Below are 27311 nucleotides of genomic sequence, written 5' to 3'. Positions count from 1 at the left end.
CCTGGATGTATATTTTCACCGCCCATCTCCTGGACGTATATTTTCCACGCCCAGCTCCTGGACGTACATTTTTAATCTACGTCCAGGGGGCTGTGAAAATCTAGGTGCAAGGAGGGAACTGTGTACGGGGCTGAGGGATGTGCAGAGCTGTCAAACTCTGCCTTCCCCTCCCCTCGCTGTATGTTTGGAAATCTCCGGACAGCTGAGGGGAGGAGTGAATGCAGAACTGCATAGGGCACAGTTCTGTACCTCACACTGGGATGTTACTTTAATACATACCACTCACCAAAACAATGTTGCAGACAAAGTTCAACTGTTCATGTCAGGTGTTTTCATCATCAAAATAGTACGCCTTGGTACACTGTAAAAATTCAAGGTGTTGATTTGGCCTCCATATTTCCCAGATCTTATCCAATCAAGCAGTCTAGGTCAGGACTACACTGATCACTAAAGCCAAGGGGCCGAAATATTAAGCTGAGTGCCGTGCCATTTTGGTTGTGGCTTTTCATGGATGGACAGGTTAGTGGCATATGGGTCATAGAAGCATATAAATCTGTAAAAAGCAGATCACACCTGAAAGAGGCACAGCTGATATATATTCATATACACTGCATATGCCATGGTTTAAAATCCACATAAAAATACAGTGTTATGTGCATACCTAGAAATCTCTTTAGAAAGGTTTCTGCTGTACAAAAACTGATTTACTGTATACTTGTAATATGAGCAGTCATAGCTGGGATTTAACTTTTTTTTTTCTGTAATGTTTTATGTGCTTGTGTTTTTCTTTTAATGGCACTAAATGGAAAAATAGACCAGTGTTTTAATGTAAAACAAAGACTCCCCAGATCGTAATATTTATAGAGAAAACTCTAAATGATCCGGAACAGAGAGGCCAAGTGCCTGCAGAACTCAGTTTTGCAGGAAAGCATCTGTAGGTCAGTGATATAATACATCATCACAAAAAATAACATTGTTTTAAGGGAATTTTCTGTGTGTACATTACACATGGCTTTGGTCTGCATGTGCCCTTTCATCATGCATCCCTGCTATTCTTTTTGTTCTTCCTTAAACTCCTAATTTTAATGGTAATCTGAAGAAAGCAGATATATTCAATATAGCTGTCTAAAAATCAGCTTAAGAAACTTTCACCAAAATAAAACATTAATGTCATAAGACATAAATTAAATAGAAATTCTGCATCTTCTATGTTGCAGTCTTCTTCCACAGCCCTTGTTAACTTGGGTACTATGTTGGCACATGACCATGCCAGCCAATCAATAATGTCGCTAAACATGACCCTGGTACGGGACCACATAACCTGCAGCTCGAGCAAAGTGGTGCAGAATTTGGAAGGCTAGTAATACCTTTCATTTTGTTACACACAGAATATACTAAACATAATAAAAATACACTAAAACCGGAATCGACCAGATTTAAAAGAGTAGTCCAATTAAAAAATATATATATATAAAAAAAAATAAACGTATCCCCTAATAAGTGTCTGATCACCTGGGGAAGATAGCAGCTTTCAAAACCCTTTGGAAATCTGCAAACTTCTGGAGGAGAAAAGCTAGATATAGGGCTTGCTAAGTTCTTGAAAATCATGGACCCTTTTTTGCCACATATGAATGGGGTATTCTAAATTCCTGGCAAATCTGGCAATATTTGGTAAATTCAGCGGCATATCAAGATTAGAAGAAATCTTTGAGCTCTGTACCAGTTACAGAGATGCAGATCTCAACAGAGTAGGGATTAAACAAATCATTTATTTATTGCTGATTTACAGCTTGAAACTGAAAAAAAGTACACAGGATTCCTAAAATGTACCTTTAATTTTATACACTGGGCCTTAATCATAGAACCATGTCTATAATTGAGCCCCTGTAGTATAGAAACACGTCAGAGACGGGTGGTGGTTTGTCAGTGCACTTGTTTGTACTGAATGCACCTTTACCTGTACGGATGTTTACTAAAGAAAATAAAGGGTCAAGTTTTTATGATCCTGTAATGTTTTTTCACAGTTTCAAGCTGTTTCTCACATCAACAATTACCGGTATGTGCCCAGAAGGAGGTGAGCAAAATAATTTTTCCTGAATGTCTTTTACACACTTAGAAAATTTATGTTTTCTTGTTCCAGTTAACAGTTGGAGAGGCAGTGCCGGACTGTAGTGTAATGCCTCCTCCCTCCCACCCCCTTCCCTGCATGACTGATATAGCGAAAGCAAATTAGGGAAGGGAGGAAGAGAGTAGCCACTGTGCCTTTGTGTCTGTTTATCTGCACAAGAAAATGGTGATTTTGATTGTCTAAACGTGAAAAAAAAACATTATTTGTTTAATCCTCTTGTAACTGCTCTGCTAAGATCTGCTGCTCTGTACCTATTTGATATCTGCCCAGGAATACCACATGAGCCCCTCTTTCAGACGCTGTGTTGCTCTTTTTAATGTATTTGTATGATTTTTATCTTGTGCCTGTGTCCCCTATATGTTGGTACTTTAGCTATTGCAGAATTGATTCTAGTACAGAAGCGACAGATTCCCTTTAACTCCAATTATCTTTTAGATACAAGCTTGCATTCATTTAAGCAATAGAAAATTGGGGTATATTTTCTGTTTAAAAAACAAAATTATGCTCGTTTTATCTAGGTTTGAGTAGTGCACACAGTCATGGCCGTAAATGTTAGCACCCCTGAAATTTTCCAAGAAAATGAAGTATTTCTCACAGAAAAAGGATTGCAGTAACACATGTTTTGCTATGCACATGTTCATTCCCTTTGTGAGTATTGGAACTAAACCAAAAAAGGAAGGAAAAAAAGCTAATTGGACATAATGTCACACCAAACTCCAAAAATTGGCTGTAAAAAATTATTGCCACCCTTAACTTAATATTTTGGTTGCACACCCTTTGGAAAAAAAAAAACATTCCTATAACCATCAATAAGCTTCTTACACCTATCAGCTGGAATGTTGGACCACTCTTCCTTTGCAAACTGCTCCAGGTCCCCCCTTTTGAAAGGGTGCCATTTCCCAGCAGCAATTTTAAGATCTTTCCACAGGTGTTCAATGGGATTTAGATCTGGACTCATTGCTGGCCACTTCAGAACTCTCAAGCCCTTTGTCGCCATTATTTTCTGGGTGCTTTTTGACATATGTTTGGGGTAATTGTCCTGCTGGAAGACCCAAGATCTCGGACACAAACCCAGATTTTTGACACTGGGCTGTACAGTGCGACCCAAAATCCATTGGTAATCCTCAGATTTCATGATGCCTTGCACACATTTAAGGCACCCAGTGACAGAGGCAGCAAAACAACCCCAAAACATCATTGAACCTCCACCATTTTTGATTGTAGGTACTGTGTTCTTTTCTTTGTAGGCCTCATTTCGTTATCGGTAAACAGTAGAATGATGTGCTTTACCAAAAAGCTCTATCTTAGACTCATCTGTCCACAAGACCTTTTCCCAGAAGGATTTTGGCTTACTCAAGTTCATTTTGGCAAAATGTAGTCTTGCTTTTTTATGTCTCCGTGTCAGCAGTGGGGTCCCTCCTGGTCTCCTGCCATAGCGTTTCATTTCATTTAAATGTCGACGGATAGTTCGCGCTGACACTGATGCTCCCTGAGCCTGCAGAACAGCTTGACTATATTTGGAACTTGTTTGGGGCTGCTTATCCACCATCCGGACTATCCTGCGTTGACACCTTTCATCAATTTTACTCTTCCGTCCACGCCCAGGGAGATTAGCTACAGTGCCATGGGTTGCAAACTTCTTGATAATGTTGCGCACTGTGGACAAAGGCAAATCTAGATCTCTGGAGATGGACTTATAATCTTGAGATTGTTGATATTTTTCCACAATTTTGGTTCTCAAGTCCTCAGACAGCTCTCTTCTACTCTTTCAGTTGTCCATGCTTAGCGTGGCACACACAGACACAAAATGCAAAGACTAAGTGAATTTCTCTAATTTTTATCTGTTTTCAGGTATGATTTTTATATTGCCCCCACCTGTTACTTGCCCCCAGGTCAGTTTAAAGGAGCATCACATGCTTGAAACAATCTTATTTTTCCACAATTTTGAAAGGGTGCCAATAATTTTGTCCAGCCCATTTTTGGAGTTTGGTATGACATTATGTCCAATTTGCTTTTTTCCTCCCTTTTTTGGTTTAGTTCCAATATAAACATAGGGAATAAACATGTGTATAGCAAAAGATGTGTTACTGCAATCCTTTTCTGTGAGAAATACTTAATTTTCGTGAAAAATTTCAGGGGTGCCTAGATTTACGGCCATGACTGTAAATTATGTATGTGCATTATTGATTTATCATTTCTAACATGGTTTTGTGTCATAAGAACACATTTGTCAACTAAAAAGCCTCTGTCAATAGAAGTTTTCCAACTTCTATACAATTTAGTGAAGTTGAACATCCTTATGTCTGAACAGTAATTCACTCCAGAAGTGAATTATCCCTAAATCATCATCTCTAGCCATCTGGGACATTTTAATGATTCCCAAATGTAATTTTAGCCCAAAACAATAATAAAAATTGAACTGTCCAAAAACATATATGTGTATGGTATTACTCAGGGTCCATGTCTTTATGAAATTTCCCGATTCTACACTGTGCAAAATGACTTCATCATCTACATTTAACCTAAACCTTTCAGAAGAGGAAGCAGGGTTCAAAGGGAAACGACAAATGTAATCATTTTGCATGGCTCCAATTAGGTTTACTCTTATTGGAAACACATTTACCTATAGTGATATATAACTACATAAATGAAATGTGATACTTGTGAAGACACAAAGATTAGATTTAAAGGATTAGTCTTTATGACGGAAAGTGAATGCTGAAATAAAGATAGATTAAAGGTTTCTACATACCATATGCATAGCCACATATACTGTAGCTTCCAAGAGTCCAGTTTCTTTTTTCAGTATTTATTAAAAATGCAATAGATTTATTTAAATGTTTTATAACCAGAAAACTATAAAGGTCTTTTCAATGGCATTACCCAACTGTGACAGCCTTAAATAAAAGTGCTGAAAACATCAGATCAATATTGGGAATGATTTTCTTCCCTGCAGGGGCTGGAGAAGATCTGTGGATGACTGCTACAGAAGTCTCAGTGTTAGAAGTCATAATCTACCTTATTACGAATGAGCCTTAAAAAAAAAATGTGTAGAAAGTCTAGAAAATCAACATCACCAGACATTTTACTCACTTTCAGATTAAATAAAAAAAAATGTCTCTTTTTCACTGGTTGAGTAAAATTTTTTTTTTTTTAATTAAAAATAGAGGGGTGTTTCCTAGATTAATACTGTAATGCTTAAAAGGGTTCACAAATATATGGTAACTTGATAAGGTTGTGCTATATGTAGGCACAGCTCTCATAAAGGACTTGTTCAGTGTTGATGTCAAACCTTCCTGTTCAAAAAGCATTGCCTTTGGGGGAAAAAAAATAAACAACTTCTATTGAGACTGCAATACTGCTGGCTACTTGCTTGTCTGAAAATAATCCATGAATGGAGCCTGCAGTGCCCATAATCAGATTATAATGGTCACTGTGATACAAAATATAGATAAGAACCGACACGGTGTATAGACTCCAGGTCCAAACGGGTGCTCTGCAACTCAAAGTTAAACTTAATGCCCCATATCACATACAGTGGGGCAAAAAAGTATTTAGTCAGCCACCAATTGTGCAAGTTCTCCCACTTAAAAAGACGAGAGGCCTGTAATTTTCATCATAGGTATACTTTAACTATGAGAGACATAATGAGAAAAAAAAAATCCAAAAAATTACATTGTCTGATTTTTAAAGAATTTATCCAAACTCCACTATGGCCAAGACCAAAGAGCTGGCGAAGGACACCAGAAACAAAATTGTAGACCTGCACCAGGCTGGGAAGACTGAATCTGCAATAGGCAAGCAGCTTGGTGTGAAGAAATCAACTGTGGGAGCAATTATTAGAAAATGGAAGACATACAAGACCACTGATAATCTCCCTCGATCTGGGGCTCCACGCAAGATCTCACCCAGTGGTGTCAAAACGATCACAAGAATGGTGAGCAAAAATCCAAGAACCACACGGGGGGGGGGGGACGACGACGACCTAGTGAAAGACCTGAAGAGAGCTGGGAGCAAAGTAACAAAGGCTACTTGTAACACACTACGCGGCATGGGACTCATTCCATGCCGTTCCAGACGTGTCCCCCTATGTAAGCCAGTACATGTCTGGGCCCCTCTGAAGTTTTCTAGACAGCATTTGGATGATCCAGAAGAGTATTGAATGTAATATGGTCAGATGAAACCAAAGTAGAACTTTTTGGTAAAAACTCAACTCGTTGTGTTTGGAGGAGAAAGAATGCAGAGTTGCATCCAAAGATCACCATACCTACTGTGAAGCATGGGGGTGGAAACATCATGCTTTGGGTTGTTTTTCTGCTTAGGGACCAGGACGACTGATCCGTTTAAAGAAAGAATGAATGGGGCCATGTATCGTGAGATTTTGAGTGAAAACCTCCTTCCATCAGCAAGGGCATTGAAGATGAAACGTGGCTGACAATGATGACAATGACAATGATCCCAAACACACCGCCCGGGCAACAAAGGAATGACTTTGTAAGAAGCATTTTTCAAGGTGCTGGAGTGGCCTAGCCAGTCTCCAGGTCTCAACCCCACGGAAAATCTTTGGAGGGAGTTGAAAGTCCGTGTTGCTCAGTGACAGCCCCAAAACATCACTGCTCTTGAGGAAAACTGCATGGAGGAATGGGCAAAAATACCAGCAACAGTTTGTGAAAACCTTGTGAAGACTTACAGAAAATGTTTGACCTCTGTCATTGCCAACAAATGGTATACAACAAAGTATTAAGATGAACTCTTGTTATTGACCAAATACTTATTTTCAACCATAATTTGCTAAATTCTTCAAAAATCAGACAATGTGATGGTATGGATTTTTTTTTCTTCTCATTATGTCACTCATAGTTGAGGTATACCTATGATGAAAATTACAGGCATCTCATCTTTTTAAGTGGGAGAACTTGCACAATTGAAGGCTGACTAAATACTATTTTGACCCACTGTATATCCAAAAGCAGAGAGGCGGAACTCTAGGTAAACGTGAAGATAGTATTATTTTATTCACCCATCAAGCGTTTGTAAGTTCATGTAAATGAGAAGAAAGTGATTATTTATTCATCCATCAAGTTACAAATGCTTGATGGGTGAATAAAGTAATACAATCTTCACATTTACATGGAGGGCCGCCTCTGCTTTTGGACATATAGCACTGCACTGCAATGTTTGCACTTTAAATGGCCCCTTAAATAACTAAAATCAATTCCTAAAATTCAGAACTATTTGGAATGCTCTTGACACAAAAGGAAAATCTTTAGTTTGTGAGTTTAGCAACTGCAAGGGACTCCTCTTGGCACAATGCTGCTTCCATTGGTGGTATCACTTGAAAGCAATTGTAGCTTTAGATGCTCCTAGATCAAACGGATGGATGGTGGTGTATGAAACACCATGACATCATTATTTATTTTCCATGTATTTCTAAGACTGGCTATGTGCTAAAACATATACTTGCGTATATCTTACTTGTATACCATGAACTATGGGGTTTTGTTACATACATCACTGATGAAGGGCCAAGCTGGCTTGAAACGCATCTGTACATATTCAAGCACACATTGACTACAAGATATTACAGTATATCATCGCATAGACTAACAGACTTGCCGGTCTGCGTCTTGGAACTACAGTTTTGAACTCATACCTGTTCGCTCACTCCCCCCACCAGGACTTCAACGGCATCCTGTCAGCAGCTCCAAGCCACAGCACCTAACTGAGGCAGGAGAGACTACGATCACCAGCGGAACAGATACAGGCGACAGCAGCCAGAATCCGGTGAGTGGTACATAGTACCAATACATCTATACTCACTTGCAGGGGGGAGTCGGACATCTGCAGCGGCATAGCCGCAGAACTCGGAACTGCCTCACTACTTACATTGGAGATCGCATGGTATGCTGCCTAAGCACCTTTGCTATCTTATTTATTACAGAACTCTGCTACTTATGACCGCCAGCATTTAAACACTGTTATTCTCTTTTCTGAATGGCTGCAACTACATCTGCGAGTGCCCACCACGATACTCGTGAGTGCACGCATTCTATAATATATACAAAATACAGAAAAGCGGGAAGGCACACCTATAATGCGCTGTCCTGACCTGACTATCAGCCGGGATACACAAAGGAGGACTCCTAAGACGAGTGCGGGCAGGACCTGCGGGGTGCACATACAAAGGTGAAGTATCATATAACTAGCAAACAACAAGAGGTGCAGTGCACTCACCGCTCCGTCCGTGATCAGCGGCTAACAAAGCCGGTCCAAGGTAGCGGGATCACGGTGTGTTCCAAGGACCGCTCGGAGGCGATGCCGACATTTCGCGGATACAGACATGCTTCGCGCATAGGGACGTTAGGGACCCACTCAAATTAGGTGGCCTTGACGTGGCAAGTGGGCTTGTACCTTTTGATCAAAATGTATACTAACAACCTGTTAGTTTTTGAATTCATGCTGAGAAGCAATTAGATTAAAATGCTATATGTAGATGTGTGACCATGCCTGTTTCTTCTACCTGAATTCACATAGTGTTTTCTATCCCGTCCTTTTTTTTTTGTTTTAACATGTGTCTGCACTCTGCCCCACCCCCTCAGTTCAACCCTATATAAGTAGTAGTTAGCTACACAAGGGCCCCATACTTTCCTAGCAGCCTCCCAGTCTGACTGGGAGAGCATGGTAAGTGAGCTTTAACACCCTGTTCACACTGGTGTGGTGCTGTGCAGCGTCCGTTGCTGCCGTGGCGCTGTATCTGTGGGGAGGTGCAACCCATGGACTGGTTTGAGTGGCATTGGGGCCGCTCTGCCGGTGGGTCGTTCCCCCTGTGGGCACCATACACCATTTTATGTTAGGGACGTTAGGGACCCACTCAAATTAGGTGGCCTTGACGTGGCGAGTGGGCTTGTACCTTTTGATCAAAATGTATACTAACAACCTGTTAGTTTTTGAATTCATGCTGAGAAGCAATTAGATTAAAATGCAATATGTAGATGTGCGACCATGCCTGTTTCTTCTACCTGAATTGGAATAGGAATATTCTGTAACGAACATCTCCTTTAAGTTAGTAGAACCCTAACTGACCTAATAAAATAAAACCCAATAAAACCCTACATTGGAAATCGGCTATCATATTTTACAGCAGTTATGGCTCAGTTTAAATGAAAAATAAAATATAAATATAATATATTATATACATAAAAAAGATGCCTGGTTTTGCTCCCTAGGACAGTGGGGGCTAAATGTTTGTTTGCTCCTACATATCCTTCTTTAGACCCCTTAGCCCCTGGGGATAAAGTCCCGCACAGGTTCATCCCACCAATGAGAAAAAGGAGATTTTTGTTTGCTTACCGTAAAATCTCTTTCTCGGAGGATCCATTGGGGGACACAGACCATGGGGTGTATGCTGCTGTCTCTAGGAGATGTGACACTATGGTAATAAAAAAAGTTGGCTCCTCCCAGCAGGATATACCCGCCTTCAGGCTCTCAGCTAATCAGTTTAAGTTCCAGAGCAATAGGAGGAGACCAACAGGTCAAGAAAAAACCCAAACTGTCCGAGAACCAGAAGAAAAAAAACGTAACCGAACACACCCTCGGACAGAGAACCAAAGGAAACCCCAAAAAGGGCGGGAGCTGTGTCCCCCAATGGATCCTCCGAGAAAGAGATTTTACGGTAAGCAAACAAAAATCTCCTTTTCTCTATCGGCTCCATTGGGGTACACAGACCGTGGGACATACCAAAGCCGTCCCCTTGGGAGGGCAGATAAACAGACAGGCAGACTGCCGATCCACTGCCGCCTGCAACACTTTACGACCCATACTAGCATCAGCCGATGCGAAGGTATGAACTCGGTAGAACCTCGAGAAAGTGTGCAAAGACGACCAGGTAGCCGCCTTGCAAATCTGCGAGGCCGAGGCCCTATTCTGGAGAGCCCAGGATGCCCGAACAGAACAGGTAGAATGAGCCATAACCCTGAAAGGAGGAATCTTCCCCTTACAGCGATAGGCTTCCGAAATGGCGGACCGAATCCACCGAGAAATGGTGGCCTTGGAAGCAGGATGTCCCTTACGATGACCTTCTGTAAAGACGAAAAAGGAATCACACTGACGAAACGAAGAAGTGATGGAGAGATAAAACCGAACAGCCCGAACTACATTCAGCTTGTGTAGTAAGCGTTCCTTAGGATGAGAAGGAGCAGGACAAAAAGACGGGAGGACGATGTCCTCATTGAGATGAAAGGCCGAAACCACCTTAGGCAAAAAGGAAGGGTCTGGCCGGAAAACAACCTTGTCCTGGTGGATCACCAGAAACTGAGAATGGCAGGAGAGAGCTGCCAATTCAGACACCCTCCGGAAGGAGGTGATAGCAACAAGAAACGCCACTTTCCAAGAAAGGAGGTGGAGAGACACCTCTCTAAGGGGCTCAAAGGGTTCACCCTGTAGGGCACTCAGAACCAAATTCAAGTCCCAAGGCGGAGAGGGTGACCGATGAGGAACAGCATGGGCCACTCCTTGAAGGAAGGTCCGGACATGAGAATTAGAAGCCAGGGGCCGCTGGAAAAGAGTAGCAAGGGCCGAAACCTGACCTTTAAGGGAACTGAGAGACAACCCCAGTTCCAACCCCGACTGCAAAAAGGAGAGAAGACGGGGAACCGAGAAGGTTACTGGGGAGAAGTCCTGAGCTTCACACCAACGAAAATAAGCCCGCCAAGTACGGTGATAAATTCTTACGGAGGAGGGCTTACGAGCCCTGAGCATGGTGTGAATGACTTGGGTCTCAACCGCCACGCCCTCAAATGCAGCAACTGTAAATTGGGGTGGCAAAGAGGACCCTGAGAGAGCAGGTCCGGACGGAGCGGAAGGTGCAGTGGAACGTCGTCCAGGAGCCTGACTACGTCGGCGTACCACAACCTTCGGGGCCAATCTGGAGCTACCAGAATGGCGGGGACGTCCTCTGTTTTGAGCTTCCTCAGCACCCTGGGAAGGAGCGGAAGGGGAGGGAACAGATAGGGTAGGGCAAATCCCGCCCAAGAAATCACTAGGGCGTCCACGGCCAGAGCCTGAGGTCCACGTCCACGCAAAGAGGTCCACGTCCGGAATGCCCTAGAGGTCGCAGAGTTGCGCGAAGACCTCTGGATGTAGAGACCACTCGCCGGGGTTGGGGGAGGGCCGACTGAGGAAGTCCGCTTCCCAGTTGAGCACTCCCGGAATGTGAATCGCTGATATGGCCGGAACCTTGCTTTCCGCCCAGGTGAGAATCTTGGTCACCTCCGCCATGGATGCCGAGCTGCGAGTGCCGCCTTGTCGATTTATGTACGCCACGCCATGGCGTTGTCCGACTGGACGCGGACAGGACGGGACTGAAGACAGGACTCCCAATGAAGAAGACAAAGAAGAATCACCCGTAATTCCAATATGTTTATCGGAAAAAGGGGGTCTCCAGGAGAGACCAGAGTCCCTGGTCCGTCCAATCCCTGAACACGCTGTCCCAGCCCGACAGGCTAGCATCCGTTGTAACTACCTGCCAGTGAAAGGGAAGAAATTACCGCCCTTGGAGAAGAAGGGGGGAGCAGAGCCACCAGAGCAGAGACTGACGGGAGAACAATCTGACGATCAAGGGACAGAGGAGACCTGTGCAATTGAGAGAGAATCGCCAGTTGAAGGGGGCGGTAATGAAACTGGGCAAAAGGTACGGCCTCCATAGTTGCCACCATCCAACCCAGGACTTCCATACAAGTGCGGATGGGGACTGAGACCTGGGTCCGAAGGGAGCGGACCCCCGACAGAAGCGCCAGACGTTTGTCTGGCGGGAGGTAAATTCGGGCATAGGCCGTGTCGAAGCGAAGTCCCAAGAAGGTTAGAGACTGGGTAGGACGGAGGAAGGACTTGTCCCAGTTGACCATCCACCCGAAGCGATCCAGAGTGTGGAGAGTGACGTCCAGATTCTCCAGAGTTCTCCAGATTCTCTGGTTGGAGCCTTGATGAGAAGGTCATCCAGGTAGGGTATCACCGAGATTCCCCTCGACCGTAACAGGCCCATCACTGGCGCAAGGATCTTTGTAAAGACCCGAGGAGCCATGGCCAGAACAAAGGGGAGGGCTATGAATTGAAAATGCCCCTCCGGAACCGCAAAGCGGAGGTACCGATGATGGCCTGGAAATATTGGCACATGGAGGTAGGCATCCTTGATGTCCACCAATGAAAGGAACTCCCCTTGTTCCAGGGACGCCACCACCGAACGGAGAGATTCCATTCGGAAGTGGCGGATAAGAAGATGACGGTTGAGACGGTCGAGGTCTAGGATTGGTCACACAGAACCGTCCTTCCTGGGAACCACAAAAAGATTGGAATAGAAACCCCGAAACCGTTCCCCTGGAGGAACGGGAACGATAACCCCCTGGAGAAGCAGGGACTGGAGAGCCTCTCGAAATTGCTTCGCCAGAGAAGGAGACCGGGAAGGGAGGCGAATTAGATTCGGTAACCGTTGGACACCATGTCCCTGACCCAAGAGTCATGAACGTGTGAGGTCCTGATGTCTCGAAAAAGTAAGAGACGACTTCCCACCCGAGAAAAATCCACGGGTGGGGGCCTCACTTCATGCAGAAGTGGGTTTGCGGTTGCCTGATTTGGGCACAAAACGGCTGGACCGGCTGGAGTCCGACTTCCAAGACGGGCGTGCTCAGAACGAGAGAGCCTTCTTGTCCCGTGAAGGCGCCTGTCCGGACCCTTTGCTGGAGCCAGAGGTCCGAAAGGACCAAAAGGACTTCCTTTAGGAAGTAGGGCGAGCCTTATTTTGAGGCAACAAGGAACTCTTACCTCCCGTCACCTCAGAGATAATCTCATCAAGGCGCTTGCCAAAAAGACGGCCTGTAAAAGGAAGCTCAGTGAGAGACCTTTTGGAAGCAGCATCCGCATTCCAAGCTTTAAGCCACATAGAGCGGCGGAGAGCCGCTAGGTGACCCACAGCAAAGGCAGAACAACGGGCTGACTGCATGGAAGCTGCGCACAGGAAGTCCCCAGCTTTAGAGCATTGGAGAGCCATAGCAGATAGCTCTTTTGGGGGGGATCCTGCTAAGATACCCTGATGGAGCTTTTGGCACCACTCCGACAGGGCCTTGGACACCCATTTCGAGGCAAAGATGGAAAGAGGAGAAGAGCCAGCTGCTTCAGAGGCAAACTTCGCTAAGGATTCTACCTTCTTGTCCGTGGGATTCTTGAAGGCAGCGGCATCTGCCAGAGACAGTGTAGTCGCCTTAGATATCAGGGAGATTGGTGGATCCACTGAGGGAGGGGAAACCACCTTAGTGACAAAGTCCTTGTCAAATGGATAACGTTCTTGAATCGTCCTGATTCCCGGGAACCTCTTGTCTGGATGTTTCCATGCAGATTCCAGAATGTCGTCAAAGTCAGTGTGAGAGCTGAACCTTTGAGGTACTGGCTTAGCACGATGAAAGGATACTCCTGGAGTGACATCCGAAGATCCTAGGTCCTCTAAGTGAAAGGTGTCTCTTATGGCTGTCACCAATGAGTTCACCGTTTCAACTGAGTCTGAGCGGTCCTCTGAGTCAGATGCCGGCTCAGAAGCCTTGTCCGCCAGTTCACCAGGAGAATGTGAACGAGTAGAGGCAGTCCTGGAGGGGGGGGCGACCCTGATGGGGTACGCGGCTCTGGCATGGCAGAGCGGTGACTCCTTGAACGTCCTCTGGAGGAGCGACGTTTGTGCCCAGATGACAGGGGGGGCGGGACCCACGAGGGGAACGTTCACGTCTATCTGAAGACTCAATGGAAGAGTAAGACGAGGCACCCCTAGTACGCTTGTGAGAGCGTGAAGTATGCGGAGATGAGGGGTGGGCCCTCTCAGAGGCCCTGCGCAGGGAAGACCCCTTCAAGGCGGACCACACTTCCTGGGAGGCCTCGGCCACCGAACGGGAGACTTGGGTCAAGTCAGCCATATACTGGGTTAGGGAAGAAACCCAGGCTGGTGGAGCGGCTGAATCCACCAGAACCGAAAGGGCATCAGGGGGTACCAGGGGGTCTGGGGGAGCAGGCAGGGCAAGTGGGCTCGGTAGAGCCAGGCATCTTGGTACTACAGTGCTTACAGACAAAATAAGTCCTGACGTTCCAGGTTTCTGTTTAGAGGGGGCAACAGCTTTGGATACGGACATTATGAAAAAAAAAAAGACAGGAACTTTCTCACCCTAGTGTGTGTCCCCTGGCAGCTGCAGTGAGGAGAACTCGGCTCCGTGCAGCTAGTGTGAGAAACAGGCCAGCCAATAGAAGAGGGGGGCGTGCCTGAAGCAGAGGCACTAACTAATTGGCCCCTACTACCTGAAAATCGCGCCCACGGCGCTTATTGGAGGCTACTTTGCGCCTCTGAAGAGCTCTGACAGCCCTGTGGGCGGAGCTATAGACAGGCCGAGATATGTGCTCGGGGGAATAGAGTGGACGGCCAATACGCCGGCAGAGACTGCCGGAGAAAGTGAAAGTAAGCCGGCGCGGAGAGCGCCCGGCCCGTACCAGCGCCACGGCTGTCAGGCGCATATAAGGCGCTGCCGGGAAAGTGAAAGTAAGCCGGCGCGGAGAGCGCCCGTACCAGCGCCGCGGATGTCAGCCGCATATAAGGCGCTGCGGTCATAGTCACAAGCAACCACACACAAAGTAAAGCATAGAGTACATGCCCCCCAAGATGCCACTGCTCCCCCAGAATAAAAGTCCATCCCCTGTATAAGCCAGCCCCATAACCTGAAAAGGTGGGCCAAAAACAGGGGTCTCCAGAGGTTGCAAATCCGCACCTGAGGAGAAAAAAGGGGAAAGTACTTACCTCAGTCAGAAGAACTTACCTAATGGAGTCTTCAGTGAAGTCTTCAGTCAGCTTTAGTTACCTGCATCACGCCTGGCTGCTATGCGCGAGCGAGGCGAGCAGGGAAATAGGGGGACCCGGACCCATGAGGTACCAACCCAGGCGCTGACCATTGGCGAGGGGGGTGAACTGCGCATATACTCAATGTCTGTGCCCCCTTACTCGCAATGGGGAAACAGGGAACCGGAGTCCCTGAGTCCCCACCTGAAAACAGGAAAGAAAAGGGAATTTAAAAAAACTAACACGTCCCTATACTAGGAGAATTCCAGACCATGTCCACCTCCTTCAGACACTAAGCTTAGACTGATTAGCTCAGAGCCTGAAGGCGGGTATATTCTGCTGGGAGGAGCCGACTTTTTTTTAATACCATAGTGTCACACCTCCTAGAGACAGCAGCATACACCTCACGGTCTGTGTCCCCCAATGGAGCCGATAGAGTAAAATGTATTTAGATTGAATTTACTATATAGAAAAATAAAGTGCCATCACTTATTCCAGTTAAAAAGTCCCTCAATAAAAATCATTATTACAGCTGATTATGAGTAGCAAACCACATTTATTCAAGCAAATCGTCTGCCCTATATTACTAGTTATTCTGAGCATAGATGGAAAAAGCAATTAATCTTCAAATTCTTTTAGCAAAGCAGCTAGTTCAAAGCCACCTGGCAGATGTTTCAGAACATTAACAATGGTTTATATTAAGATCATGCAAAAAATAAAAAATAAAGTTTATTTGACTAAGACTCGAGCAGACTTTTGATGTTAGTGTCAATGAATCCAATGAAGAGGGTGGTTTTTATGCACTTTCAATAAACGGCTTAAATTTCTCATGGCATATTCAGAAAATATAAAAATAAATAAATAAATGGTTGGTAAGCACAATGTGTTCCAATGCCATACAAAATATATGTTGTTTGGGTCATTTTACACCAGGTACTCAGGCATCTGGAGAACTGACTGAGGTACACCTAAAGCTGACCTCTGTGAAAGATTAAGCTGTGCCATTCTGTTTGGTTTTCCTTGGATTAGTGGTACACTGACAACATGAGCCTCTTCTTTAAGCTCAGGGCAGGACCACGCTCACACACAGAACACCTTTGTAGCTATGAAAACATTGGCTACAGTAGATGTGTGGTTTCAATAAGCACATGGAAATAGTATTTTTGAGGGAGCAGTAAGTTTAGTATATTTAAACACAGGCTTTAAACACTCCTTCGCCCCGGTTTGCTTATTTTCATCCTTTGCTTACCCATCAAAATGGCTTGCAGATTAGGATGAATATAGTACAATAACAACACTGTTTCCACATAAAATAGTTTGAAACCTCACATTCTGCTACACCGTGTTTCTAAATCTGCCACACAGTAAACATAATATTATGATCAATCAGTAAAAATGTATTCAGATTTACAACCTAAGCACAAACCTATGGAAGACGTCTCTGGAGCACAGAGAATTCTAAGGCATGAGGGGAGAGGAAAGATACTCTGCAGAACATCAGACTGCGGGACTTAAGATTAAACATGAAAAACCTTATTTTGTTCATTGTAGTGTTTCTATGTCAACATATTTATTTAGCCTCATTACATCCAGCAGGCTCTAAAATTGTCTCCAGATTTTACTTATCCTATGGCAATACTGCAAATAGTGTCTCTACAAAAATGTAAAGTTATCTTTTTCAGTAGATATTGCCTAAAGAAAACCGAGATATTCTACATTCAAAAAAGAAAAAATGATTCATGGTTTATGATGCTTTTATACTCCCTCCAGCAATCTAATAAAAAAAAAAAACTGATAGACCTCATGTAACTCCCCTCAAAATAGCAGCTAGTGACAGATTCCTACTGATATATGACCTCAAAAAAACAAAACAGCTATAGATGGTTTGGAAGATTTTCTCTGTTTACTTTTATAACAACATTTCACCTTTCTTGCATAACCGAGAAAATATTTAATCTCCCAGAAGCCGCAACAGAAAGTGCCCAGAAAGCGGGCTCCTCTTGTAAGGTGCCCATAGCTCTTTGTTTTGAGTTTTACTAGCCATTCCTCTCCGCTATGACTGAATACTCTTATATCTAACCAAGAGATAGCTAGAGATGTCCATCAGAGCTGAGAGAAGGTGCCAAAGAAATTCTCAATACAGCAAGTTCAGATGATCTAAGGACAACAGCCAAAGAAATGTAATGTTTTTCTTAGTCATTCAAGCTTCATGCCCCGAGACACAAGACATCATTGCATTCCCCTCACCAACCTCTGTATAGGGTTGTCAGCATTTCTTGTGGCTCAAAATCACTGACAGGCTCCCTTTAATTAAAACCACAGCATGTTTATTTTGTGAGCTCTCTACCTAGACACCTTGTTCATTCATGGTAATGCGCTCTGTTCTGACAAACCTTTTTCTTATAACCCATGACACGCACAGGTTCTTCACAGATATTCTAACAGTGTATTTGTGTGTACTGTCAGATACCCTTAAAAGAAGACTGGGGGTCATGCAGTGTATGTTCACACAGGAGTGTATCCGCAGCATATTTGATGCCACGGATGGGCTTCCCGACACTCACAGAGTTATGGCAGAGCGAACTACCTGCTGCTCAAGTAGCTCTGGGTGTCCGCTCGTATCTGTAGATTTCATGCCAGCAGTCATGAGCGGACACATAGAGCTATGGCAGCAACATTGAGTTTGCTCAGCCTTAACTCTGTGTGTGTCGGCAGCACATCCGCGGTGTCAAATATGCTGCGGATAAGCTCCCCTGTGAACGTACCCTCAAAGAGAATCAGAAGGGCTGTGGCCCTTGGGGAAAATAGCTGCTCAGCTGTTACCTTTGTCAGTGAAAAGCTGAACAGTCCTGACAGAAATAGTAGCAGGGACTGGGAAACTGTTGGGACAGCAGCTGTAGGGGGATCAGGGCCGATGACCATGCTTTCCTATTTATTGCATAGTTGCAGTAGTATACATCGGACACTCAGGTAACGTGACGCGTATCCTCCCACAGGGCCTTAGTCATACACATGTTACTGGCACTTAGATAATTTATATGTGCAGGGTGAGAATGTCCTGGGCGGAGCTTAGCCCCGACTCACGTGACATCACATCTGCACATATAATTACAGACAATGTTAAAAGGTACATACCATATCTTTATTTCATCATACTTATAACTAAATTATATTTAAAAAAAAGGAAAAGAGAAATGAAACATTGTAAAATAAATCATATGCATTAGTTATGCACATCTGATTCCAGAACCTGGAAAATCAGACTCCATCCATTATAAACATATACCAGGATAGTAGTGAACAAATAGCGCATAGACCTAAAAGATCCAATGCTGATCCTGAAGAACGATTGTATGTTGGAGCAAGGAAACAGTTTAGGGCAGCAATAATTCCAAGTTACAGACAAATTGAGCAGAATATAAATTTATATGTTTGTAGAATGAAACAAGCTCTCCGAATATTAACCGTCTAAATGATTATTGAATAGAATAGAAAAAGAAAAGGAAAAAAGAGAGAGAAAAAGAAAAAAAAGAAGGGAAAGAAGAAAAACAGGAAGGAAAAAAGAAGAAAAAGAAAAAAAGAAAGGGGGGAAAAAATGAAAGAAAAAACTGAACAGGTGACTGGAAAACATACAGGAGATGAAACATGCTACAGCAATATTTAGATTTTTAACATTGTGGTTATAAAACCTAACTGATTTAATAATGTAAAATCGTGTCCAGTCTCCTGTTCAGACCTAGCGGTATTCTCGTCTCAAGGGCGAGTATCCAATATATTTCACGATCCAGCACTTTCTGTCTCATGTTTCCTCCTCTAAGTGGTTTTTCCACCCTTTCGATGCCTTGTACCGCTAGGCTAGAGGTATTTCCACCATGTACCTCAGCACAATGCTTACTGACCATTGATACGTGCCGTGCCTGAAAATGTGCAATATCTGATGTTTTCGTACTCTGATTTTTAGTGGGTTAATGGTACAGCCCACGTATTGCACACTACAGGCACGGCACGTAAATAGGTACACCACCCCAGCTGTATTGCAGTTAATGTATTGTCTAATATTAAATGTTTTGTTATTGCTAGTGGATGTGAATGATACTGAGTTATTCATATAGTTGCAGCAAATGCCTTTTCTAGATCCACACTTGTATGTACCTTGGCAATTAAGCCAAGTAGATGCTTTTTTCGGAGAGCTGGAAAAGAGGCTAGGGGATAATGTCTGGCCCAAAGTTGGGGCTCTTCTAGATACGCATCTTATGCCCCCTTTCAATGCTGTCCGAAATTCAGGATCAGTATATATAATTGGTATGTTCTTTTTTCATGATATTGCTGATTGCCTTGAACTCAGTACTAAACTGGGTAGAAAACACCACAGGTGGATTTTGACTATGGGTCTTGTTGCTATGGATTTTCTCCTTGACTAAATCAGAATGACTTTTCTTGGTAACAATACTCTGTGCTTTTTTAATGGTCCAATCAGGGTAGCCACGTTGCTTGAGTCTGTTGCTAATAGCAACCATTTTGCTGGAAAAATCCTCATCGAGCGAGCAATTACGGCGTGCCCTGATCATTTCACCTGTGGGCAAGTTCTCTGTTACATGCGAGGGATGACAGGAACCGGCATGTAAGATGGAGTTTACTGCAGTGGGTTTCCTGTATGTGCATGTAACAATATTGCCGGTATCACTGTCACCCCGCAACGTAAAATCCAGAAAGTTAACCACATTATGCTCCAGGCCGATTGTGAAATGAAGGTTGAGTTCATGAACTCTTTGAACCCCTGTATGGCCACCACATCGGACCCCCAAATAAACAGGAGGTCGTCGATGTAGCGGCCATACCACAACACAGCAGAGGAAAAAGGGTTAGTGGGGGCGAAGAGAATCTCCCTCTCCCACCAACACATATAGATGTTAGCGAGAGAGGGGGAGAACTTCGCCCCCATAGACGCTCCTGTCACCTGCAGGAAAAATTTAGAGTCAAACATGAAAAAGTTGTGACCAAGGAGATATTCAACAGCCAAAGTTATAAATTCACGTAAGTTATTTGGATACTGTGAATAGGTGTTTAGAAACCATGTGAGTGCACTGATAGCTAATCTGTGTGGAATGACCGAGTATAGGGAGGTCACATCTGCTGTGACCCACCTGCACTCAGGTCGCCATTGTACAGAATTCATCATGCTAAGAAGGTGTTTGTCTTTTATGTGGCCAGGTATCATGGGTATAAGGGGTTTAACAAAGAATCAACCCATTCACATAGGCCTATTGTGGCAGGTATCTCGTCATTGAACGAAAGGCTAAGTGGGGGAGGAAAAGTGTCCTTGTGCACCTTGGGGAGGGAGTGGAATATAGGTATGACGGGATCTTGAATAATAATGTAATCTGCTATTTTTTCCGTCATACATCCACTCTCAGCCCCAAGGCGCACCAAAGACGCTAGTTGGTTTTTAAACTGGGCTGTGGGATTATTGGAGAGGGGTCTGTATGTGTCAATATCTTCCAACATTTGCATGTTCAGTTTATAATACAGACCGCTATCCAAAATCACGACAGCCCCCCCCCCCCCCTTATCGGCCTGCCTAATTACAATCTGATCTAATTTCTGCAGTTCTGTTAGAGCCTGTCGTTCTTGTAGAGTAAGATTGTGAAAGATTGAGAAAGCAATGATAACTGAGTCTGAGTGATATTAGTAGCAGATAGGTAAAACAAAAAAATTTTTCTTCTTTTTCTCTCTTTTTTCCTTTTCTTTTTCTATTCTATTCAATAATCATGTAGAAGGTTAATATTCGGAGATCTTGTTTCATTCTACAAACATATACATTTATATTCTGCTCAATTTGTCTGTAACTTGGCATTATTGCTGCCCTAAACTGTTTCCTTGCTCCAACATACAATCGTTCTTCAGGATCAGCGTTGGATCTTTTAGGTCTGTGCGCTATTTGTTCACTACCATCCTGGTATATGTTTATAATGGATGGAGTCTGATTTTCCAGGTTCTGGAATCAGATGTGCATAACTAACGCATATGATTTATTTTACAATGTTTCATTTCTCTTTTCCTTTTTTTTAATATAATTTAGTTATAAGTATGATGAAATAAAGATATGGTATGTACCTTTTAACATTGTCTGTAATTATATGTGCAGATGTGATGTCACATGAGTGGGGGCTAAGCTCCGCCCAGGACATTCTCACCCTGCATGTATAAATGATCTAAGTGCCAGCAACATGTGTATGACTAAGGCCCTGTGGGCCAAAACGTGTCATGTTACCTGAGTGTCCGATGTATCCTATGGCAACTATGCAATAAAGCAGCTCGGTTTTACACGTGTGTGCGCTGGACAATCTTCTTTCCTTGCATTAATTATTTAAAAAAAGTGTGTATATCCAATGGGATATTCCCTGTAGTGAAGACTGCAGATAAAAATGTACTGTACATTTGGAATATAACACTAATATGCTATGGCATATACTATGTATGTATATATGTATATATATATATATATATATATATATATATATATGTATATATATTCCAGCATACAATGGCACAGCACTCCAATGATTCATGCAAAAACCTGTGCGTTTATTCACCACATATCTCCAGCAATGTTTCAGCTCAACAATAGAGCGTTTTTCAAGCATGCTTGAAAAAGGCTCTATTGTTGAGCTGAAACATTGCTGGAGATATGTGGTGAATAAACGCACAAGTTTTTGCATGAATCTTTGGAGCGCTGCGCCACTGTTTGCTGGATTATCTGAATGGACTGTGATCGGGTCTTGGATGCGGGCACCCGATACCTTGGTTAGGAGTGCTGCAACTATTTTGGTATTTATATATATATATATATATATATATATATATATATATATATATATATATATATATATATATACACACACACACACACACACACATGGAAAAGGTTAGTAGGTTTACATAGTAAATTGCAGATGAGCTGTAATAATTAAGCATAAATAACAAGACTGTGAAATAGAGAATGCAATAAAATTAAAAAAAAGATTACTGCACACATACATTTCAGTACCCGGCATAAGTGCAAAATTTCAGATCTTTTTATTAGGTGTATAAAAGACTAATACATGATAAAATAATTTAAAAAATGGCATCAGGCGTTGGTTAAAACTTAGAACTCCCTTTTTACAAAAGCAGATTACTTTTGCAGTATACTTCTCTTACCCACAGAAAAAAAATAGGCACTGCAATCTTGTACCGCTACCCTGTTTTTGATCCTCTTGTTGACTATAAATAAGTTATTGAGCCTCTGTTCTATGCATTCTTTTCCTGCATATTTCTGGTTAATGCCAGCAGCATCAACCAATGGGTACATTATTTGACATTTGTGCAGAATTTCTTCTATTGGATGCTAAAAAAAAGCATACAGGGGAGAACCAACGAAAACAGCTCTTCCATCAATTGTGGGGTTCAGCAGATTAAAGTCTTTTAGTTCAGTTTTCAAGTTTTGGTGAATGACTAGCATAGCTGTCATGGAAGCAATGATGGAAGCTAGTGTAAACAGAGGCTTAAGCATTCATACACAAAATTGGAAACGAAATAAAAAGGAAAGTATCATGACATTTATATTTGTTTGTTTTTTTAGCAATCATTTAAAAATGTATACATTATTTATTAGTAGAAAGGAGTAGATGTTCTTTCTGAGTGCACCGTCTAAAGAGATCTGACCAAGTCACACTATTGTTGCCAAAGAGAACAACAGCTCTGATGTTGCTTCAAAAATTTGTGTCATCATCAATAGTAAAGTTAACTTACTGTAGTCTTCGCCTTCAAATCCAACAGGTCCAGACTCAGGAGTCGCCCCATTCTTTAAACAATTGTGAATGTATGTGGCCTTCCATCTGGCATATTTTCTGTGCTGCGAGTTCTGTAAAAAGTAAATTCAAACAAACTTGACTTTCAGTACAAAACACTTATTTTTAATTTTGTTGTGTCAGACACGGTTTTTTTAGGACACCATCTTAAAGTCGTTTTTTCCAATACATTATGTGTTTTTTTTTTTTTTTTTTGTGTGTTTCCTGTGTGATATAAATGCGAAGTTAACTTTCTTTTTGGAATTCTTTTCAGTCTGATCATAGTACTCTCTGCTGACACCTCTGCCCATGTCAGGAACGGTCCAGAGTAGAAGCAAATCCCCATAGCAAACCTCTCCTGCTCTGGACAGGTCCTGTCCTGGACAGAGGTGTCATTAGAGAGCACTGTGGTCAGGCTCAAAGAAAACTCCAGAAAGGAATACAACTTCCTGTGGAGCATAAAGCAGCTCATAAGTACTGGAAGGATTAAGATTATTTAATAGAAGCAATTTACAAATCTGTTAATTTCAATAAATCCAACTCTCATGAGATGATTATATCCATTCAAGGGTAAGGACTGGAAGTAATTTAGTTATAATGTATAGGATGTTTTTAGCAGCAAGGACCCAATAGCATATTTTCAGAACCGGATACTGCTTTGTATTGTTCATTACTTTGATGATTGATAGACGATTGTGGATTTTCTCTTATTTTCATTTTTATGATCTATGTGTATTTAACCCCTTGGGGACTGAGCCCATTATAACCCTAAGGATGGGAGCCTTGTTTGCACATCTGCCCACTGTCACTTTAAGCATTAATAACTCTGAGATGCTTTTACTTTTCATTCTGATTCTGAGAGTTTTTCGTGACATATTCCACTTTATGTTAGTGGTAAATTTTTGACGATAATTGCATCAATTCTTGGTGAAAAATTCCAAAATTTGATGAAAAAATTTAAAATTTTGCATTTTTCTAACTTTAAATGATATATTGATTCACATATTCAATATGTCTACTTTATGTTTGCATCATAAAGTTGACATGCTTTTACTTTTATAAGACATAAGAGGGCTTCAAATTTCAGCAGCAATTCTCTAATTTTTCACAAAATTTTCTAATTCAGAATTTTTCAGGCACCAGTTCAGTTTTGAAGTTGATTTGAAAGGCCTTCATATTAGAAATACCCCATAAATGATCCCATTATAAAAACTGCACCCCCACAAAGTATTCAAAATGACATTCAGAAAGTTTGTTAACCCTTTAGGTGTTTCACAAGAATAGCAGCAAAGTGAAGGTGAAAATTCAAAATCTTCATTTTTTACACTCGCAAGTTCTTGTAGGCCCAGTTTTTTTTTAATTTTTGAATATTTTTTTTTACAAGGGGTAATAGGAGAAAAAGCCCCCCAAAATGTGTAACCCAATTTCTCTCGAATAAGGAAATACCTCATATGTGTATGTGAAGTGCTCGGCGGGCGCAGTAGAGGGCTCAGAAGGGAAGGAGCAACAATGGGATTTTGGAGAGTGAGTTTTTCTGAAATTGTTTTTGAGGGGCATGTCACATTTAGGAAGCACCCAAACAAACACATGGCATACTATTTTGGAAACTAAACCCCTCAAGGCACGTAACAAGTCATCCAGTGAGCCTTAACACCCAACAGGTGTTAGACGACTTTTCGTTAAAGTCGGATGTGTAAATGAAAAAAAATTTTCACGAAGGTGCAGTTTTTTCCCCCCAAAATTTACCATTTTTACAAAGAGTAATGGGAGAAAATGCCCCCCAAAATTTGTAACACCATCTCTTCTGAGTATGGATATACCCCATGTTAGGACGCAAAATGCTCTGCGGGCAAACTACAATGCTCAGAAGAGGAGTCACATTTGGCTTTTGGAAATCAAATTTTGCTGAAATGGTTTTTGGGGGGTACCGTTTGTCGCATTTAGGAAGCCCCTATGGTGTCAAAACAGCAGCAGCAAAAAAAAAAAAACACATGGCCTACTATTTTGGAAACTACACCCCTCAAGGAACGTAATAAGGGGTACAGTGAGCCTTAACACCCAACAGGTGTTTGAGGACTTTTTGTTAAAGTCTGATGGCGCACTACAATGCTCAGAAGAGAAGGACCACCATTGGGCTTTTGGAGGCAGAATTTGTTTGGAATGGAAGTCAGGGGCCATGTGCGTTTAAAAAGCCCCCTGTGGTGCCAGAACAGTAAACCCCCGCACATGTGACCCCATTTTGGAAACTACACACCTCAAAGAATTTAATAAGGAGTGCAGTGAGCATTTACACCCCACTGGCGTTTGACAGATCTTTGGAACAGTGGGCTGTGCAAATGAAAAATTAAATTTTTAATTTTTATGGACCACTGTTCCAAAGATCTATCAGACACCTGTAGGGCGTAAATACTCACTGTACCCCTTATGACATTCCGTGAGGGGTGTAGTTTCCAAAATGGGGTCACATGGGGGAGGGGTTCTGGCACTATGAGGGCTTTGTAAACAAACGTGGCCTTCAATTCCGGACAAATTTTCTCTCCAAAATCCCAATGGCGCTCCTTCTCTTCTGAGCATTGTAGTGCACCCACAGAGCACTTTACATCAACATACTGGCTATGTTCTTACTCAAAAGAAATGGGTTTACAAATTTTGGGGGGCTTTTTTCCTATTTTCCCTTGTGAAAATGAAAAATTTATGGTAACACCAGCATTTTAGTGCAAAAAATTTTTATTCTTCATTTTCCCATCCAACTTTCTAACGAAAATTCGTCAAACACCTGTTGGGTGTTAGGGCGCACTATACCCCCTTGTTACATTCCGTGAGAGGTGTAGTTTCCAAAATGGGGTCACACGTGGGTATTTATTTTTTTGCGTTTATGTCAGAACCGCTGTAAAATCAGCCACCCCTGTGCAAATCGCCAATTTAGGCCTCAACTGTACATAGTGCGCTCTCACTCCTGAGCCTTGTTGTGCGCCTGCAGAGCATTTTACGCCCACATATGGGGTATTTCTGTACTCAGAAGAAATTGCCTTACAAATTTTGGGGGTCTTTTTTTTTTTCCTTTTACCTCTTGTGAAAATAAAAAGTATGGGGCAACACCAGCATGTTAATGTAAAATTATATTTTTTTACACTAACAGGCTGGTGTAGCCCCCAACTTTTCCTTTTCATAAGGGGTAAACGGAGAAGAAGCCCCCCAAAATTTGGAGTGCAATTTTTCCCCGAGTATGGAAATACCCCTTATGTGGCCCTAAACTGCTTCCTTGAAATACGACAGGGCTCTGAAGTGAGAGAGCGCCATGCGTATTTGAGGACTAAATTAGGGATTGCATAGGGGTGGACATAGGGATACTCTATGCCAGTGATTCCCAAACAGGGTGCCTCCAGCTGTTGCTAAACTCCCAGCATGCCTGGACAGTCAGTGGCTGTCTGGAAATGCTGGGAGTTGTTGTTTTGCAACAGCTGGAGGCTCCATTTTGGAAACACTGCCGTACGATACGTTTTCATTTTTACTGGGGGGGGGGCAGTGTAAGGGAGTGTATATGTAGTGTTTTACTCTTTATTATGTGTTAGTGTAGTGTTTTTAGGGCACATTCGCACTGGCGGCGGTTTACGGTGAGTTTCCCACTAGGAGTTTGCGCTGCGGTGGAAAATTTGCTGCAGCTCAAACTTGAAGCAGGAAACCCTCTGTAAACCCACCTGTGTGAATGTACCCTGTTTCAAAACTACAACTCCCAGCATGGACTAATCGCTGAAGGGCATGCTGGGAGATGGAGTTATGCAACAGCTGGAGGTACACAACAGCTGGAGGTACAAATCCCAGCACAATAGGCGGGGCAGAGCAGGGAAACGTTAACCCCCCGATCTGCTATTGGTCGGCGCTTCTAGAAGCCCAATAGCAGGGATAGAAGGGGTGGCACCACTGCCACCTCACTCCTATCCCTTTAGGGGGATCGTGGGTTTCTTGGACAACCCCGATCCCCCTTATTTTCCAGGTCACCATAGACCCGTATGACCCGGAATAGCTGCAAATCGCCGGCGTAAATTCTCTGGCGATTTGCGGTCTCAGGACCCCCCTGGGCATTGGCACAGGATGCCTGCTGAACAATTTTAGCAGTCATCCCGGTCCGATCACCGCCCGGTTGAGCGGCAGTGATCGGAAATGCGGAGCATACATATACGTCCTCCGTCCTTAAGTACCGGTACGCGAGGGCGTATCCATACGCCTTCCGTCCCCAGCATGTTAAAGGGGTACTCCGGTGGAAAACCTTTTTTTTTTATTTTTTTTTATTAACTGGTGCCAGAAAGTTAAACAGATTTGTAAATGACTTCTATTAAAAAATATTTGTCTTTCCAGTACATATTAGCAGCAGTATGCTACAGCGGAAATTCTTTTCTTTTTGAATTTCTTTTTTGTCTTTTCCACAGTGCTCTCTGCTGACACCTGATGCCCATATGAGGAACTGTTCAGAGCAAGAGAAAATCCTTATAGCAAA

General features: G+C 42.9%; 1 protein-coding gene across 4 annotated transcripts in view; it reads right to left on the bottom strand.

Moving 5' to 3' along the window:
* The window catches only part of VTA1 (vesicle trafficking 1), a 270718-nt gene that overhangs the window by 69247 nt on the left and 174160 nt on the right, over window positions 1–27311 (bottom strand). For all 4 annotated transcript variants that reach the window (XM_056567241.1, XM_056567242.1, XM_056567244.1 and 1 more), the window contains one exon: window positions 22779–22890. In XM_056567241.1, the coding sequence (XP_056423216.1) occupies window positions 22779–22890 (112 nt within the window). The remainder of the gene's footprint in view (window positions 1–22778; window positions 22891–27311) is intronic.

This window comes from Hyla sarda, chromosome 3, assembly GCF_029499605.1.
Source record: "Hyla sarda isolate aHylSar1 chromosome 3, aHylSar1.hap1, whole genome shotgun sequence".
Lineage (NCBI taxonomy): Eukaryota > Metazoa > Chordata > Amphibia > Anura > Hylidae > Hyla > Hyla sarda.
The sequence above is the reverse complement of the archived record's forward strand: the minus strand, read 5'-3'. Positions and strand labels throughout refer to the sequence as shown.